The sequence below is a fragment of the Oncorhynchus mykiss genome, chromosome 9 (assembly GCF_013265735.2).
Source record: "Oncorhynchus mykiss isolate Arlee chromosome 9, USDA_OmykA_1.1, whole genome shotgun sequence".
Classification (NCBI taxonomy): domain Eukaryota; kingdom Metazoa; phylum Chordata; class Actinopteri; order Salmoniformes; family Salmonidae; genus Oncorhynchus; species Oncorhynchus mykiss.
In genome coordinates, this window is record NC_048573.1 from 44,734,977 (window position 1) to 44,754,896 (window position 19,920).

At 46.8% G+C, this 19,920-nt stretch overlaps 1 protein-coding gene across 10 annotated transcripts in view; it reads left to right on the plus strand.

The window, feature by feature from the left end:
• The window catches only part of agrn (agrin), a 279,791-nt gene that overhangs the window by 223,924 nt on the left and 35,947 nt on the right, over positions 1 to 19,920 (plus strand). For 9 of the 10 annotated variants that reach the window (XM_036988106.1, XM_036988109.1, XM_036988110.1 and 6 more), the window contains 9 exons: positions 3,987 to 4,129; positions 4,431 to 4,536; positions 8,144 to 8,263; positions 8,714 to 8,878; positions 10,793 to 10,936; positions 12,119 to 12,243; positions 12,624 to 12,729; positions 17,263 to 17,682; positions 19,233 to 19,358. In XM_036988106.1, coding sequence (XP_036844001.1) covers positions 3,987 to 4,129; positions 4,431 to 4,536; positions 8,144 to 8,263; positions 8,714 to 8,878; positions 10,793 to 10,936; positions 12,119 to 12,243; positions 12,624 to 12,729; positions 17,263 to 17,682; positions 19,233 to 19,358 — 1,455 coding nt within the window. The remainder of the gene's footprint in view (positions 1 to 3,986; positions 4,130 to 4,430; positions 4,537 to 8,143; positions 8,264 to 8,713; positions 8,879 to 10,792; positions 10,937 to 12,118; positions 12,244 to 12,623; positions 12,730 to 17,262; positions 17,683 to 19,232; positions 19,359 to 19,920) is intronic. The other variant, XM_036988113.1, reaches the window with a different exon arrangement.

The window sequence follows — 19,920 nt, forward strand, 5'->3', positions numbered from 1 at the left end:
CTGGGGTCAGTTGACTTGTGCCTTTGCATTGGAACCCGTCATCATGGCATGTCGCTGTCTGGGATCAGATACCGTGTTCGCTCATCATATGGCACTGACAGACATTTTGCATTGCGCCGTCACAGCTTTAGAACACTCACAAAATGGCCTCTCATATAGTCGTATCAAATCCATTTTACAATTCCTTTCTATCGTGTCCATTTACCGCAGTCACATTGATTGCGAATACGAACAATTGGATTCGGGTTTAATTGTTGTGTACAGCAGTGATTCCCAAACTGAGGGGTCGGCAGAGAGCTATTTAGAGAGCAATTTAAAACTTGTCAGAAATGTCCAGATCAACTAGCCAAGGTCAGCTAACGTTTTTAGCTATGTTTTTTAGCCCATAGATTTTGTTGTAATGTTTTAGTCACTCAACTATCACATGAATACACATTAGACATGGCAAAATGTATATAATTGAAAGAGATTTAACTTTAAACCTGCAAAATGTTATTCTCTGCCAACAAGATGGGTGTGAACAGTTTGTGTCGTGGACAGTGCTTGTACCCATAGAAAGAGCGAAAGTGGGGCGCACGATGTTCCCTAATGCCTGAGTGAAAAAGTTTGGGAACCCTTGGGTGTACAGTATTGTAAAAAAAAAAAAAAAAGACAGTCTTTGTCTTGAGTTTGATGTGTATTCTCCTTAATACTCCCGGCCTCTGGAGTTCCTCCATTGTTCAATGTGCGTGGGCCTAATGAAGTGAATGCCCTTCCACTGTATCGACCCCTCGAGCCTGTCAGAGCCCATTGGTGATGACCCATATCAGGGCAATGAGACGGACTGCTGCTCCTCTGGACCCAGCAGCGCCCCGCTACAGTGTGACCTGCCCCATAATCCACTTAAGAAGATGGGTTATGCTAAGTGGCACTTCCAGGACTACAACATCGATTTCCCCATTAGGGCCAGCGGGGGCCTTGCTAAAGCAGCCCGTCAATACAGATGGGACTGAGTCAGATGGTCAAAAAAGGAGACTGAGACAGAGGACAGGAGGGAAGCATCTGGACTCCCTAGTACATATATACAGTGGGGCAAAAAAGTATTTAGTCAGCCACCAATTGTGCAAGTTCTCCCACTTAAAAAGATGAGAGTGGCCTGTAATTTTCATCATAGGTACACTTCAACTATGACAGACAAAATGAGGGAAAGAAATCCAGAAAATCACATTGTTGCAATTTTAATGAATTTATTTGCAAATTACATAGTGGAATGTGCTGACAACAAAATCACACAAATCAATGGAAATCAAATTTATCAACCCATGGAGGTCTGGATTTGGAGTCACACTCAAAATTAAAGTGGAAAACCACACTACAGGCTGATCCAACTTTGATGTCATGTCCTTAAAACAAGTCCAAATGAGGCTCAGTAGTGTGTGTGGCCTCCATGTGCCTGTATGACCTCCCTACAACGCCTGGGCATGCTCCTGATGAGGTGGCGGATGGTCTTCTGAGGGATCTCCTCCCAGACCTGGACTAAAGCATCCGCCAACTCCTGGACAGTCTGTGGATGGAGCGAGACATGATGTCCCAGATGTGCTCAATTGGATTCAGGTCTGGGGAACGGGCGGGCCAGTCCATAGCAGCAATGCCTTCCTCTTGCAGGAACTGCTAACACACTCCAGCCACATGAGGTCTAGCATTGTCTTGCATTAGGAGGAACCCAGGGCCAACCGCACCAGCATATGGTCTCACAAGGGGTCTGAGGATCTCATCTCGGTACCTAATGGCAGTCAGGCTACCTCTGGCGAGCACATGGAGGGCTGTGCGGCCCCCCAAAGAAATGCCACCGAACACCATAACTGACCCTCCGCCAAACCGGTCATGCTGGAGGATGTTGCAGGCAGCAGAACGTTCTCCACGGCGTCTCCAGACTGTCACGTCTGTCACATGTGCTCAGTGTGAACCTGCTTTCATCTGTGAAGAGCACAGGGCGCCAGTGGCGAATTTGCCAATCTTGGTGTTCTCTGGCAAATGAAAAACGTCCTGCACGGTGTTGGGCTGTAAGCACAACCCCCACCTGTGGACGTCGGGCCCTCATACCACCCTCATGGAGTCTGTTTCTGACCGTTTGAGCAGACACATCCACATTTGTGGCCTGCTGGAGGTCATTTTGCAGTGCTCTGGCAGTGCTCCTCCTGCTCCTCCTTGCACAAAGGCGGAGGTAGCGGTCCTGCTGCTGGGTTGTTGCCCTCTTACGGCCTCCTCCACGTCTCCTGATGTACTGGCCTGTCTCCTGGTAGCGCCTCCATGCTCTGGACACTACGCTGACAGACACAGCCAACCTTCTTGCCACAGCTCGCATTGATGTGCCATCCTGGATGAGCTGCACTACCTGAGCCACTTGTGTGGGTTGTAGACTCCGTCTCATGCTACCACTAGAGTGAAAGCACCGCCAGCATACAAAAGTGACCAAAACATCAGCCAGGAAGCATAGGAACTGAGAAGTGGTCTGTGCTCCCCACCTGCAGAACCACTCCTTTATTGGGGGTGTCTTGCTAATTGCCTATAATTTCCACCTGTTGTCTATTCCATTTGCACAACAGCATGTGAAATTTATTGTCAATCAGTGTTGCTTCCTAAGTGGACAGTTTGATTTCACAGAAGTGTGATTGACTTGGAGTTACATTGTGTTGTTTAAGCGTTCCCTTTATTTTTTTGAGCAGTGCATGCATATATATATATATATATATATATATATATATATATATATATATATATATATATATATTTTTTTTTTTTTTTTTTTTTTTAAATTTTTTTTATTAATGTTAAAGTATAAGATTGCATTATAACTGGTCTGGAGAATATCATCAGGAGAATTTACATCATAACTGGGTACTTTTTAAGATAAAGAGATTTGATACTAATGAACATTACTTTTTCCCATACTTGAACATTTTCCTCTGTCCGCATGTGGACTACTGCCTCTCTGTCTCCTGCTCTCTCTCTCTCTCTTTTGGTCTCTCTCCTTCTCTGTCTCCCTCTCCCCCATTCCTTCTCCCTCTCTCTCCTCTCCCCAGGAGTCTTTCAAGTGTAACAAGTGAACTGTCAGAACATTAAAAGGGACCTGTCATTCTCCATGGTCAAACTCCTTCTCATTTTGTTTATATTAAATAAATCATTGCAGTCAAGCTGGATGTGTCCACTCTTATTTCCATCTCATTCTTTCCCCCCCCCCCCATTATCTTGTGAGTTCTATCTGTATGTATATCTTTATGTAGTTTGTATTCCAAAATGTTTTTTCAATGTTTCAGCTTTATAAGTCTCCGATCCTCGGAAATAATAATGGCTTGTCGTTTGTCCTTTGAACTCTCTTGTAACTCTCTCTGGAGAGCTATTTTCAAAAACCTCTTTGATCCAGTGAAGTGTACCGTTTTAAAATAAATCGAAAGTTTACCTTTCACAGTCGCAGGTACAAAAAGTGTCTGAACTATTTTTTTCCCGAAGTCTGGAGTGGATTGATAATTGGATTTTATGGAACACCGTATTATTAGAGGCTTCCTCCTATCAGGAAATCTGTGTCAATGAAACAGGCTCTCGCATTGATTCCCCCACATTGATTCCCCCTCGCAGGGATGCAAAGGGTAATATTTCCCTCCTCCCACTATCCTCAGCTTTAATTGAAATGTAAAGGATGCCTCACTGATGGCACTGCAATGTTGTGCCTAATTTATTTTGTCAATCTCTGGTCCTCTCCATGGTTGGTCATTATCTTGTACTTCCAGCAGCGTCTTTGGTTCTATCTCAGCGTCAACGTGAAGGACATTTTAATATCCTAAAGGTGGCATACACTGAATATATAAACACTCTGCCAAGAACTCGGATTTCATTTTTATGGGGGACGACAAAGATGTGTGTATCGAAATGTTACGTTTTCTTATGTGTGTCTGTGCTGGGCCGATAATAACAATTAAAAAAATGATCTCTGTGTGTGGTCTCTGCAGAGTGTGGTTCAGGAGGATCGGGGTCAGGTATTGAGAGCTGCGAACAGGACAGGTGTCGTACGTTTGGAGGATCCTGGGACGAGGACGCAGAGGACGACCGCTGTGTCTGTGACTTCGACTGCCATCGCGTGCCTCGCAACCCGGTAAGCCTTATCCTCCATAAGTTAGCCCTCCACAAACAACCACAAACCTGTATGTGGTTTTTACTGCAATAGAGGTGGTTTTCAGTTTAACACAAGTCTAGGTAATTCCTAGGTAATGAATGCATGACATCTGACATTTACATTCAAAGTCAATGTTTGTGCAATAACATTTTCAGACTGAGATTGAACTTGCAATGTTACGTGGTTTGAAAAGGATTGGTGTACTTAGAGTAACTTTGAAATTAAATCACACGCTCATACATTCCAGCATTCATTTGAGTATGACTATGATTCTCCTCAGGTGTGTGGCTCAAATGGGAAGACCTACAGCAACGAGTGTGAAATGAAGAAGGCTAGGTGTGAAAAGCAGGAGCACCTGCTGATCCAGAATCAGGGACCCTGTACAGGTGAGCAGCCTGAACACCCCACCATAACTGATCTAACATCAGCCAGAGTAATAACCCATCTCGTACTTAATTCACCCAGCTTAGTACTTTGTCATAAAGCAACGGCTAGAAATCCTGTTGTTTCTTCTGAACACCACTTTGGTTGGTACAGTAGCCTATCGAACACAACGCCAAAGCTGGCTAGCGAGAGCTTCCCTCCCCCGATTGGATACCTACAATCGGAAACTATTTAGACCCCTTGACTTTTTCCACATTCTGTTAGGTTACAGCCTTATTCTAATATTGATTAAATTGTTGTCTTTTTACTCATTAATCTACACACAATACCCCATAATGACAAAGCAAAAATAGGTTTTTAGACATTTTTGCTTATTTATACATATTTAAAAGTATTGTATTTACGTAAGTATTCAGATCCTTTACTTTGTTGAAGCACCTTTGGCAGCGATTACATTCTTGTGTCTTCTTGGGTATGACGTTTCAAGCTTGTCATTTGTGGAGTTTCTCTCATCTTCTCTGCAGATCCTATCAAGCTCTGTCAGGTTGTACGGGGAGCGTTGCTGCACAGCTATTTTCAGGTCTCTCTAGAGATGTTCGATCGGGTTCACATCCGGGCTGTGGCTGGGCCACTCAAGCATATGCAGAGACTTGTCCCGAAGCCACTCCTGTCTTGGCTGTGTGCTTAGGGTCATTGTCTTTTTGGAAGGTTAACCTTCGCCCCAGTCTGAGGTCCTGAGCGCTCTGGCGCAGGTTTTCTTCAACGATCTCTCTGTACTTTGCTCCGTTCATCTTTGCCTTAATCCTGACTAGTCTCCAAGTCCATGCCGCTGAAAAACATCCCCACAGCATGATGCTGCCACCACCATGCTTCACCGTTGGGATGGTGCCAGGTTTCCTCCAGACGTGATGCTTGGCTTTCAGGCCAAATAGTTTAATCTTGGTTTCATCAGACCAGAGAATCTTGTTTCTCATGGTCTGAAAGTCTTTAGGTGCATGTTGGCAAACTCCAAGTGGGCTGTCATGTGCCTTTTACTGAGAAGTGGCTTCCGTCTGGCCACTCTACTATAAAGGCCTGATTGGTGGAGTGCTGCTGAGATGGTTGTCCTTCTGGAAGGTTCTCCCATCTCCACAGAGGAACTCTGTTAGAGTGACCATTGGGTTCTTGGTCACCTCCCTGACCAAGGCCCTTCTCCCCCAATTGCTCAGTTTGGCCAGGCGGCCAACTATAGGAAGTGTCTTGGTCATTCCAAACTTCTTCCATTTAAGAATGATGGAGGCCACTGTTTTTGGGGATCTTAAATGCTGCATAAATGTTTTGGTAACCTTCCCCAAATCTGTGCCTCGATATAATCTTGTCTCTGAGCCCTACGGACAATTAATTAGACCTTATGGCTTGATTTTTGCTCTGACATGAACTGTCAACTGCGGGAACTTTTATAGACAGGTGTGTGCCTTTCCAAATCATGTCCAATCAATTGACTTTACCACAGGTGGATGCCAATCAAGTTGTAGAAACATCTCAAGGATGATCAATGGAAACAGGATGCACCTGAGCTCAATTTCAAGTCTCATAGCTAAGGGTCTGAACTTATATAAATAAGGTATTTCTGTTTTTGTTTTTAATACATTTGCAAAAATGTCAAAAAAACTGTTTTCGCTTTGTCATTATGTAGATTGCAGAGGAAATTCTCTCTGGACTGCCACCACAGATGCTAGGCAAAAGTAGGGAAGCCTTGTTCTACGTCTTGCTCTACATTCTAAGTCCCTGCCTTGGCAGTGTAAACCATCATCTCTCTGTAGTAGGCCAGAGCGAAGCAAAGGGCAGATAAGATATTCTGTGTGATCACTGCAGCCTGTTTGATTCCCTGCAGCCCTAAAAAGAGCAAGGGAGCAAACGAAAGAGAGAGAGATAGAGAGAGCTCTCCGCCCCGGTTTCACACTCACATTCCTGTAAAGTCGTCCTTCCTAAGCTGGCCACTTTGGGGCGCTTTCTGTCACGCTTCTTCACCATCCGCAGAGAATCAATCCTTTTTTTTCTTGTGAAGTGCTATTGGTGTACGCGAGCTCTGGGCCCTCTTCTTTTCCCAAAAAGCTCAGATCAATTGGAATCTCATTGGGCCTTTCTTCATTAGCTATGCATGGAGGAACGTGTCTTTGACCACGGTTTGACCTCCAAGCCTTCAAACTCAAGGGAGCTCCTGACTTCTTTAACTTGACAAAGGGGGTTTTGAATTCAACACGACCTTGTGTTGTTGTTCTTTTACTGTCTTATGTGGTTTATAAACACCTCACGCGTTGTGTCTCTGGGAAAATGTTTCATCATGCCTGTCTGAGTTCTTTGATCTTTGACAGCTGTCTTAAAGAACTTTCAAGCTGTCCTATTTTGCATTTTTCTATCAGAAAACTGGAATCACTGACCCAGTTTTCATGCCGTCTAAAAAAGATCCTGCGCTATATACCGTTGCTATATGCACGGGCACTCAACTCTCCCCTTGTAGAAATACAAAGGCTACACGCAGCACATAGCCAAGGCAGCATCAGACCTTGAGATAGAGAGACAGAGTAATACTCGCACATCAGAGAGAGCTGTATTGTGCAGGACAATGGTCACTCTAGAGGGAAAACCAATAGGTTGAAGAACATATGAAATTAAAAGTTCTCTCTTGTCCTAATAGGCTCAGAACAGATAGTAGCGGGAGCGCTGAAAAAGTGGCAAGTTAATGAACTGTGTCCAAAGCTCATCGCTGGAGTGGAAAAGCACTGGAAAAAGAGAGAGCAAGTCATCACCATTAGGCTTCGGCTCATATCCACACCAGTAACAGTGTGATTTATGGGCCGGTATCTGAAGCCTCCAAACTCCAAATGAGGAACACAAGAGAGGAAGAAAGAAAGAGAGAGCGAGGGGGAGAGTTCTTCCTCCCAACTCTACCACTAGCGGCCATTTTGATCCAAGGCCTGAAGAGAGTTTAAGCAATAATATATTGCCTTGGCCGTTGAACAACCCCCCCCCCCCCCCTCTTTTCCTTCTATCCTTCCATACCTTTCTCGTTTCACTTATACACAAGTGCTCTGTTGGGGGAGATATTTGTTTGGGGTATGTTGTATACGGTTTTCGAGCTGTCACGTCGGGGTGGATTCTGGCGCTCCCACAGACAAAACAACTACACACATACACTCACAGATTGGCCCAGTCCATCAAATTCAGCTGCAGACTCGTTCTTTTCTGCTTGTGCGAGCTTGTAGCGACGCTGTGTCGCGCTCTGCAATTTCACAGGAGAACAAATGAAGAGAATAGGCCTCCTAGGAAGAGGCAAATGTCAGCTGTTGCAAATCCACTAGGAACACCATTGTTTGTTTTCACTGCACTGGAGGTAATGGCATAATTCTCCCTCTGATTTTGAGCCATTGTCAGGACTGGGAAAATTAAATTGTTATCTGGAAGCCAGATGCCAGCTTCTTCACCCCTGGCCCGCCAGGCAAAACTCATTGTTCACTAGAAGTTGCATGTTGTTCAGAGATTGTGTCTTCTAATTCCTTTTAAAAGAGCCTTCTGTCACTCTGAAAAGTTTTTTTTTCTCCTTTCTTGTACGTTGCGTCCCCTCATCAGCGATTTCGGCCACCTCTCCGACAAAACTGCCAGCGCAGGAACACTGCAGTCTGTCAGTCTATGGCTGTTGCCGTGACAACAAGACGGCGGCCCTTGGTGTGGGACTTGCCGGATGCCCCAGTAAGTGTGCCGACCCCTCACGTGGCATCCGACCTCTCACCTCTGACCCCTTGTATTATATCCATCACGATGGTATTAACTTATTGACCAGATGCTCACAATCAGCCTAGCATACAATTCTTTAAAAGGAAAACCTGTATATAAAGTGATATCTAAAGGTATGAACACAGATTCAAGTCTAGGTCTGGGCGGGGTTTCCTAGAAGTATCATAGCACTGAGATTACCTTTCTTTCATACGTTTAGTTTCAATGGAAATAAGATGATATAAGTGCTACGATAGGCTGATTGTGAGCATCTGGTCGATAAGTTAATACCATTGTGATGGATATAATACAAGGGGTCAGAGGTGAACCTGGACACGGTCTGCTGATGCTTTGATGTTGTAGCTGTGCATAATGATCTAATTAATTAAGTTATTCAATCAGTCATGTCATCGGTGTGTCCCCCAGGTACATGCCAGTGTAACCCGTACGGCTCCTACAAGGGGACTTGTGACCCGGGCAGCGGCCAGTGCTCCTGTAAGCCCGGCGTCGGGGGACAGAAGTGCGACCGCTGCGATCCAAGCTTCTGGAACTTCCGCGGCATCGTCACAGAGAACTTGAGCGGCTGCACACGTAAGAGACCCTCTTCGTCTTGTCTCTTTCTCCATCTCGTTTCTTCTCATCAACTGTCCTTATGTAGGAAACAGAAGAGTTATGGTCTTGTATAACAGAGTTAGTAGACCATGACACTTGCAACTCATAGGTTTCCCGCTGGGGCCGGTAGTACGAAAATGTATGTATGCAATACTGTAAGCCACTTAGGGTTAAAGTATCTGCTTGATGGCTTATACTATATGGAGACATTGACTCGATTCCTTTGTGTGTGTGTGCGTGTGTGTGTGTATGTGTGTGTGTGTGCGCATAATCCTTTTTGATGGTGACTACTTGTGAAAAGAGTATTTGGCAATACAGTACGAGATCCTCAGAGCTTTTCAGTCATCCGCAGGAACTATCTACCTGTCTCCACTGTGGCCTTACCTGTGAGGTTTACACCTGAGGTATATATGAACTGGAGACAGCATCCAAGATGGCCGACCATTGTTTTCAACGTAATCCACTCACGTTCGCATACACCATTTCGTGGTGGTTGCCATCTGCTTTACAGAGCCGATAACGGCTACACACTAGAACTCAGTGCACGTTGGAAGCAGCACGAGCAGCGACGGCATCATCACGTCATCCACAAACATCACAAATATTGGATGACTATAAAATGTTAATATCTTCGGGTGTGAGTGATGGAAAAACAATTGGCCTCGAAGACGATTACTTGAATTATTCAATTGATATTTTTGGCACAAAGGTGATAACTAAAGTGTCTTTTTAGGAATTTTAAAATGTGACTTTTCTATAAACCCTTTTCCAGGACACGACACTGACGTCACGCACAGATGCGCGCGACTCTGGGTGGCAGTAAGAAAGACATTGCCATCTGTGCCCATTCAACATTTAGATACATTTACGTTTTTTTTATACTTCTAAACAAAATCCCTTTTTGGGGTTCTTGTATGCTTACAATGATGTTTTGATTCTTGTTTGAACACACACTTAGATTGCATTTGGTTGTGATCTTTGCAAATAATTATTTTGGATGCAGCAGTTAGTTGTTCACTAGATTGCTAACTCTCATTAATATAGGCTGTAGCAAAAGCTAGCCAAAGAGCCATTTTACTGGTTGAAGTAGAAGTGTTTTTTAAGTATAATGCAGTTGATTTGCCATGATGACACAAACATTATATTAAGCAGGACATTCATACGAGCCCTACAATCCAATTATAATCCAAAAGTAGTGTGAAATGCACTCATGCGGCAATGTTTGTGAACACAGAAAGGTGTCTATGGGGCCGTCTATAAAAAATGTCCTTTTGGGCTTGTCTTCAGCTAAACTGCAGTACCAAAAGTGCCCTCTGAGCACATGGGAAAGCGTGCTTCCTGACTGCAACACTGGCCCCCTGAGGCTTACTCACGGACAAGCAAACAGTACACACATCAGTGCAGAGTTCAGCAGGAGGAAAAAGATTGATTCCAGGAACATGATGGGTTTTGATGTTGTCCCTTGCGGGCTGGTGGCTCTCTGTGATCTTGTTGGCCCATCTACCCTCTCCCATCTTGCCCCAGGGTTGTCTGGCTGGCCTCGGCCTGAACTATCTCTGACCCCAGCCCCCGACAATGAAGCGCTGAGATTTACATCAACCCAGGGGTCACTTCTGAGGTGGCCTGTATGTGTGTGTGTGTGTTTGTTTGTTTGTGTGTGTGTTTGTGTGTATGTTTGAAAGAGAGTGTGTGTGTATTCCTGAACTAAAAAGCATAATGGAGAATCTTGGAGAGAGTTAGGGATAGACTAGGTGGGTAGTCTTTCATTATGATGAACATATGGAGTTTTATTCACTGTATTTTATGCCTCCCATTCTCTCCATCCCTTTCTTCTCCCTAATCATATCTCCCTTTCTCTCTTTCTATCTCTCTTTCTCACCCTCTGTATTCCAGCGTGTAACTGCGACGCGGTGGGCTCGGTGAGGGACGACTGCGAGCAAATGTCAGGCCTGTGCTCCTGCAAGACGGGAGTGAAGGGCATGAAGTGCAACGTGTGCCCCGACGGCAGCCAGATGGGTATGAGCGGCTGCGACACAGGTAAGGTGGAGCCCCCGCTTACTGACACGTGCCACCTGCTGACTCGCCGCGCCATCGATGAAGCGTGGCGAGCGTGGCAACCCCTCGGCTCTCGTCTAGTCCCTGTCACTCCTCTCGTCCAGGGGGCGGCCTTGCAGCAGCCTATTTATGAACTCCACCTTTTTTTGTCCAAGCCACGTTTTTTTTAGCAGCATTTAGAAGTAGCAGAAACGGTAGAAGCAACTGCAGTAAAATAGCTGTCGTTGTTCATGGTGTTATCTGAAGGAAAAACAAATCAGAATGGGAAATATACATTTAAGCACTTATATTTTGGCTATCTATCCAGTCATTTGTCATTGTAAAATAAGAATTTATTCTTAACTTTAGCCCGCTATCAGTAGTTTCCCTCGCCCTCTTCCATTCTAATTTAGCCCAATGAATACACACACAACTCCAGTTGGCGGAGAGGGAAGGTGAGCGCCTGCTGTGCCGACCTGGCACTGTCTCATTAAGACCCACCGTCAGCTATCGACAGGAAGTCAAGTGCATAATGAAGTCAATAGTCCCAGCCCAGCAGTGGTGCTCTGTGGCGTACCGGCAGATGAAAAAAGGGGGGCGTGGTAATGGAACGGGTACATGAAAACCAAGAGGAGGTGCTCCGCACGGCTGTTATGTCAGCACAGAGAGCCCACACTTGGCGCCTCAGGGGCTCATGGGTAGGATTCTTGGCCCAAGCCCCTGCTGCTGCTGGTGATGCTGCTGCTGATGCAACCCAGTGGCGATATGTGTCAACACTTCTAAAAGGTTCCTTGGTGAAAGTACTGGAGATCAGTGCTGATTAGACGCCCAGCCAAAACAACACAATGAGATCAAATCCTTCTTTTAGTATTGCTTGAAAAGAGTCCACATATTTACTTTATATTAAAGACACATCATTAATAGAATCTGTATGGAAAGCATAACTGATAATCCATCTGCATAACCTACCCGTGTTTATATATGTGGAAGTAGTGCTGTGCATATCAAATATGATGACAATTATCAACTAGGATAAAAGGACAGTTAAGAGCGCCAAGCACACATGCTAATGTGAGCATCAGGATTAGGACCAGGAATAGCCAATTAGAGTGAACGGCCAGGGATGCCATAGCTGCCTATCTATTGTCCCCATGAGTTGATTTCAACCCCTCATTCCCATCTCAGGTGCCGATGCCCCAACTTCATGTGATGAGCTGGACTGCAAGTTTGGCGCGTTGTGTGACGAGGTCAATGGTCAAGCCCACTGCGAATGTCCCTCTCCCGACTGTGACGAGAAGAACAAGACCAAGGTGGGCCTCTACATTCTCATCTCCATGACCAATCAGTCCTCATCTCCATGACCAATCAGTCCTCTTCTCCGTGACCAATCAGTCCTCTTCTCCATGACCAATCAGGCCTCTTCTCCATGACCAATCAGTCCTCTTCTCCATGACCAATCAATCCTCTTCTCCATGACCAATCAGTCCTCTTCTCCATGACCAATCAGTCCTCGTCTCTATGACCAATCAGTTCATACTGTCAATAGTCCTGTACAGAATCTGGACCCCAGCACCTGGAACTACCAAGCTTCAGTTCCGCATTTAGTATCGACGGTGGTTGGTAGTAGGCAATGCGAAAGTTAACAAGTTGTGATCCTAGCTTATTTTTGTCCTCGCTTTTTCCCGAGCAGGTGTGTGGCTCTGATGGGGTGACCTACGCTGACCAGTGCCAGCTGAGGACCATTGCCTGTAGGCAGGACAAGCACATCACAGTGGAACGCTTTGGCCAGTGTACAGGTGAGCCCCGTTTGTCCTCCATACATCATACTGGAGGATGTCCAACTCCTGTTGTCAGGCCCATATCAAAAGATAATGAGTAATGCCACAGGCATCGGAAAGACCAACTGTCCTCTCTCCATCTGGCTCCTTGTCAAAGACAAGGGACTAGAGGATATGGGTTGTGTCCACTTTGGGTTTGGTGCCATATTGCTTCATATTGCGTCTCTTTCACTGGTTTCAGTTTGTCTGTGGATAACCGGCATGGTTATACTTAGAAGTACATCAATTTTACTTTACACATCACTGTAGTAACCCCCTTATACGGCCAGCTGTTTTAAAAACACTTTTTGAGACTGATTTCACAAGATATCACCAAGTGTTTTTATTGCAGAGTGTGTGGGCATATAGTGTAGTGTGTGTGTGGGCTCTATATGCCAATAATTAGCAGTAAAGCACAAGGTTCCTCTGTTGGCCACCGGTTGTGGAAATAACAAACAGCTGGCTTGTCGTCACATACCTGTGAGCGCACACGATGACAGCTGAGCCTCTTTACCCATTATCCTCCCTGCTTGGGATTGCGGTGTCACTGCGAGTGAAATCAACACCGTGGCTGACAGAGAGGAGCAAGGAAGAGGGAAAACAAAGTCTTGGGAGAGAAATGAGGTGCTCCCCTGTAGATAGAGATGCTGCTGTTTGGATGGAGCCTGAGCCACAGATTCCCCAGAAAGGAGTGACATTTCACTGTTTCATACCCTGCAACCCTGTGCGGATTAGGGAGGTTTAGCTCCCAAAACCTCTGTGGGGAATCCTTCGATCTCTGTCGCATCTTTTAGCTGGATGGAGTGCACCACTGCACTGAGTGGTATGGTGTGCACTGGGACAAGCGCCAAGGATGTGGCTTTCATGTACGATGGACGTGTTGAGCCTAGCACCAACAAGAGTCACAGCAAGGCCCGCGGGGACAGCATGGCACTGGGAAGGTGCTGGCAGGCGGGCACAGGAAGGTTGGCCATGGGCCAGCATCAGGTGCCTAGCATCTCGCACAGGAAAACGTTTGCAAAAAACAGCAATTCGACTAATTCTCTTCCTCCCTGCTGATCTTGGTGCAGTTTTTCAGGCCTAAAGTAGGTGCATTGCTTCGGAGGCTCCACCTCAATACCCTAGCCAAGGCTTCTGAAATAGAGCTATGTGGCAGACTCATACATGCAGGTGCACAGGAGTAACAGTAATTTTCTCTATAAGAGGCCAACAGCATTTTGATAGGCCCGGAGCATCTGGTGATTAGAGATTCGTTACCGGTGAAATTCACTCCCGACTCGTTCTCTGTTGCCTGGCGATGGAAAGGGAAAGGGGATACCTAGTCAGCACAATTTAACCAAACCCCTGTTAATCGGTCCCCGGGGAGCAGTTGTTGTTGGGGATGAACTGCCTTGCTCAAGAGCAGAACGGCAGTTTTTCCATCTTGCCGGCTCAGGGATTTGAACCAGCGACCTTTAGGCTACCTGCCGCAAGGCTACCTGCCGCACACATGAGACATGTAGTATGTAATTCCTTACCTAGTGTGTAGCCTTATTCGGAGGGAAAAAGAGTTGTAACAGAGAGTTTTCTCTCTCTCTCTCTCTCTCTCTCTCTCTCTCTCTCTCTCTCTCTCTCTCTCTCTCTCTCTCTCTCTCTCTCTCTCTCTCTCTGTCTCTCTCTGTCTCTCTCTCTCTCTCTCTCTCTCTCTCTCTCTCTCTCTCTCTCTCTCTCTCTCTCTCTCTCTCTCTCTCTCTCTCTCTCTCTCTCTCTCTCTCTCTCTCTCTCTCTCTCTCTCTCTCTCTCTCTCTCTCTCTCTCTCTCTCTCTCTCTCTCTCTCGGAGCCTGAGGGGAAAGCCAGATGAACACGGCGGGCCTCCGACTTGTCACAGCAGTTCTTTTCATTTCTTCCCTCGGATGCGGTCGCACCATGGGTAGCAGGCTCCTCCGCTGCCCCCCTATTGGGGGTTAGAGCGCAAGCTCATTTCACGTGTGACTGGGTGCAAATTAGCATTAGCAGTGCTCCACCCTCTTCCCGCCGCCGCCCCTCGTCTCCCGCTGATCTGATGCAGCTCTTAGTAAGAATTACAGAAATAACTTCAATGCTAACATCCAGCATAGGAGCACTACTGAGGGCATATGCCATTCCTACATAAACCATAGTCGAGCTACAAGCCTCCTTGGTCTGATGTAACTCTACCGTCGTATTGTACGTCAGTGCTAATGGCTCCACACTGAAGCAAGGAAGCAGAAAGCACATCAAATGGCTACTGCTGTTATCTGACCCATCTCTCAGGCACTTTTGAGTCTTCTCTATACTACACAGCATTACTGCTTCTGGCTATGTTGCCCATCTCAGAGCTAGAGGAAGCAATCCAAGGGAAAACTGGTGAAAGCGTGAAAGGTACAAGCCATTAAAAGATGGTATTTGAACGAATGACAAACTTCTGGCACCGATCTTGTCCAGAAGTTGGCCAGTGGCCTGGTTCTCCCATATGGTGTCATCACCTCTACTTTTGCGGCAAATTGGCAGTGAACACAAGCATATGGCATCATCAGTTTTCTGCCTGAATGCTAGTCAGGGTTCTCTTGTCTTAAACAGGGGCGGAGGGGGAGAAAGAGAACGCGAAAGAGACCGAGACAGGAACAGAGGAAATAAGTCGAACAAGTTAAGAAGTGACGAGGGAAAGTATGAGGAGAGACAGAGAGAGAGAGAGAGAGAGAGAAAAGACTAATTAATCTGGGAAATCAACCCTCCCATTTTCCCAGATTAATTTGTCTTTTCTCTCTCTCTCTCTCTTTCTCTCTCCTCATACTTTCCCTCGTCCCTTCTTCTTAACTTGTTCGACTTATTTCCTCTGTTCCTGTCTCGGTCTCTTTCGTGTTCTCTTTCTCCCCCTCCGCCCCTGTTTTTCTCCCTCTTCCATTTCCTTTCCACATTCCAATATCAGATTCCTCCTCCCCACTGATCATGGCAGACACTGCAAACAATCTTAATAACCGCCTTTCAAAGATAACTACATAGTCCAGACAAGTGAAGATGACAATGATTTTTCTCCCGCCCGCCCGCCCGCCGATAAAACTGCCTGCAAATGGAGCGTTAAACCTGATTAAGGAAAGCTTCCACCGAACTGACTACTCTGCCAGTTGTTCTTCCCATCTTTCTTTCTCTCGCTTTCTCTTTTTTTTTATTTTACCCACCCATCCTGGTGCAATTGCCGCCAACGGATGCCGGTTCCCAGACACCCGCTCCCCTGGTGCCGCCAGACGCAAGGCTTGGCACATGAGTGACAGGTGTAGCCAAGAGGAAAAGCAAAATGTGCCACCGCCTCGCTCACGGCTATAGCAATCGCTGCTGCAGTCTCAGGGCTAAGCTGACATACTGTATCTCTCCAGGCTGGCTCCTCTGCCTCCTCTCCTCTGGAGCCTAGCAGGGTGGAAGATAGCGGGGTGCCTGGCTGATAATATCCAGCGCTTCGTCAAGGTATCACATTTCACACTTCACAACGTAATTGCCGATCAAATAAGAGATTATTAGTGTGCAATTAAATCCTACTCATAATGTTAGCCGATTTCAAATGAGGTTTTTTTTTCCCCCTCCACACACAATGGATGGGGTATTGAGCGTCAGTATCGTTATGCCTGGCTGGCTCGCTGTCATCCAAGCAGCTACACTTCATAGTGTCTCAATCCCCACCAGCTCTCGACTCACCTCTCACCCTGGGGATGTTTTGTACCGGTTCTAGCCGAGAAATGTTTGTCTTTGTACCAAAGCCTTGCATGGGTAATGGCGGTCACAGCTCAATTTTTTTTTAAAGCGGGTCCCTCTCTCTGCTGACGGCAGGGAAAGGGTTTCATAGTGTTTTTTCAGATGGTGTGTGCGACTGTGTTGACAAGGCTGCCTGACGCGGCGGAGTTGACGGATGCTTGTGCGGCTGTGAGCCGAGTCTGTAGTCTTTGAAGCTAAAGTAAAATCCTGCTTTTTCTGCCCCATTTATATCAATCATTCATCACCAGAGGCCCTGACTGTCTGTGATTAAAGCTCCACTACAGGAGGGCAACATGTGGATATGGATACATAATTCATACTCACAGACACCAACACTGGCACATATACACACACACACACACACACACACGCGCGCCAGTGCAACTGCAGTGTAGCTTAACCCTATATAGGCCAAGTTATTCTTCTCTGTACACAAGCAGACTGCAGTGCATTTGAATTCAACAGTATGCGGTGGTGTGAAGGACTTAGGTAAAACAAAATTTTAGGAAGGTGTTCCTAATGTTTGGTTTACTCAGTGTATATTCTATATTGCAATGAGACTGGCCTATGCTTCCTGTATGTCGATCAGTATTGGGTGCTCAGACTGAACCATAAAGGGTACAACGTTTAAAAACATGGAGAGGGTGGGGGGTTGAAGGTGTACATGGGGGCTATAAGGCCAGAAAGAAACGAAGCATTTCCATCTTTGCTTACCCATTCATCCATTCCTTGCTTCCTCTCCTCCCCTTCCTTCCTTCCCCATGCAGAAAGCATCATAGAGCCGGCCGGCCGATCCACTCTTTACCCCCCCACCTCCCACGCCGCCGCCACCACCCCCTCCACCGCCCACGTCAGGCTCACGTCGCCGCACTACGATGCATCACTCTCTCCCTGGGACGATGATCAAAAGAACGGGCTCCCGGCCTCTTTCGTGGAAGCCTTGCCACCCCCCATGGCCACGGAGAGCGCGCTCACCACCAACCGCCCCGTCACCACCCCCCGCCACCCACCTCACTCCACCACCCCCCACCTGCCTGGCCACACCAGCCCTGGCTCCTCCCCTACCGCCTTTGAAGACTCAGGGAGCGGCGAGCCCAGCGGAGACGACCAGGTGGCGGAAGAGGAGGAGAATGAGGAAGAAGGTAGCGCCTTCGGAGTTCTGGAGGCGAGCGGAGAGGAGCCTGTTGGTAAATCTAAGCTCTTTCACCTCATTACCCATAATGCTGCTCTGCTGGAGGTCAGAGGTCTGAGTGGGAGGATAGGGTTGAATATGGGCCTCTGACCTGACTCACGGTTTGATATGTCTCATTGCTACATCATAAAACATTTAAACAGGTCACTCACTATCTGATATTATACGACCATCATAGAGTGTCCTTTGCTTTCAGTTAGGACTAATCCAAAATGTTAGGCAGAGGAATACCAGAATGCATTCTAAACCCAAGACTGTTGTCACGGTATCCTCCATTCTTTCAAAATATCAAGCTATTTTCACATTTGAAATGTTTCTCTCACCACGTAACTGATTTTGGAGAATTGGAAAACAGAAGAGCTGATGAGGTTATTGGCTTATGTCGGGGGATTGTTTCAAGCCTGAGTTGTTAGCTTGATAAGAATATCTCTTACCTTGTCATTGCTACATACTGATACGGAAACACGACTCTCTTTCTACACACTAAAATCCCTCTACCGCATTCTGGCCTTATAGCTAAACCACTCCACAATGCACCACACTTCAGAGACTGCTAGACGAACCCTTTGTGACCCCTCAGTCGCCCAACAGCGTGCTGTGACACTCCTGAATTGATGGAACACAAGCCTCTGCACTTCCTCAGTCGCTTACCCCCCTTGCAGATTTATTCTCTTGTCAGCAGTGGACTGGAGTGCCCATGGCCTGTCTGCCAAGGAGACCTGGGTCTCCTGTTTGTGTGTGTGCATGTGTGTCTAAGTCTATGTGTGTGTGATTGGGGGGAGGGTTTGCGGTGGGTGGATGTTTGTTAGCCAGTTCCATGGCTCTCAGTGAAGCAATGCATAGTCTCTGAGCCGTAGCACCCCCACACCCCCCACAACTTAATCGCCGTGCCCGTAAAGATGCCCCGTAGATTCTAACCTCCTCCATCCCTCCAACTCCTTTTCCACAGCCGTTTCTCCAGGGATGCAGCGGCTGTCCCGGCGGCTTCGGTTTTGCTCTCGGGGGTGACAGCGAGAGTCGTTGAAGAGACAACCTGACGTCTTTACGACTTATTCAGTGAGCCGTGGTTCTTTGCTCGGCGATCATTTCTAATCTCGGGGTGACCGTAAAGCTGCTCCTCAGAGAACACCGAGCCCCGTAAGAGAGAAACGGTTGCAGGTCATTACCTCACGTACTGTTAGAGTAGCCACTTTACCCCGTTGGAGACAGCCAGGGTACTCCTAGATTTACAGCAAAGGCAATGTTCTCTGGGACAAAGACTTGGAGATAGCCATCGCCCAATCAGTAGAAAGTTAGCGATAGCGATCGCCCAATCAGTGGAAGAGATTAGCTGTTTCTGTGGTTATTTATTTACCTGCCCTCGTCACAAAGTACTTAGTGCCATTATTACGGTCTGCTCACTATTATGTAGCCACTACAGAAGGGTTCACATTATGCAGATGAGCTCCAGATGCAGCTATTTGAGGCTGGGGTTAAGAGGGCGTGATTAATTGTTATGAACCGTTGTGAAGTGTTATTAAGCATTATGAATCATCTCGTCCCCAGACCCCACAGCTGCGGCCACCACCATCCCCACGGCGGAAGATCGCTCGTCGTGTGACAACACTCCCTTCGGCTGCTGTCCCGACGGCAAGACGGCCTCCAGCAGCCCTGAGGGAGCCAATTGCCCCCGTAAGTAACCGCAAAACCTCCCTCCTTTTCCCTCGCCACGCAAACGGCAACGTAAATAGTCACTACCGTCCATGAAGTGCGTTATGTCAAACCACATTTGCAGCCCGCCACATCACGAATGATGAAACGCATCGTGAATATCCTTGTGTGTCAGCTGTGGCAAGGTGCTAATGATGATGTCACACCCACCCATCACCGATCGATCGATAGCTCATTCAGCCAAACTGTTACCAATAATAGAGCGTCTCGCGCCTTAATCAATACGCCGGACCTATTTCTCCTCCCGGGGTAGGCCTGTCAACCCAGATATCACAGTCATTAGGATGGGAATGACAAGTGTGTGGCGACCAGCCAGGTGCAATATCTATCAGCGGAGCGTCTCGCTGTATCTTCCTCCTGTATTGACAAAGTGTCAGTGATCTCTCTGAGAAGAGCTAACCGCTAGTCGCTAACACCTGTCGTCTGAAGCCTTAGATGACAGCGTTTATTGGGCGATATGAAGTTATCAGAAGGTGTGGAGAAATGGTAGTGGTGCACTGTTGGACATAGTGACATACTAATA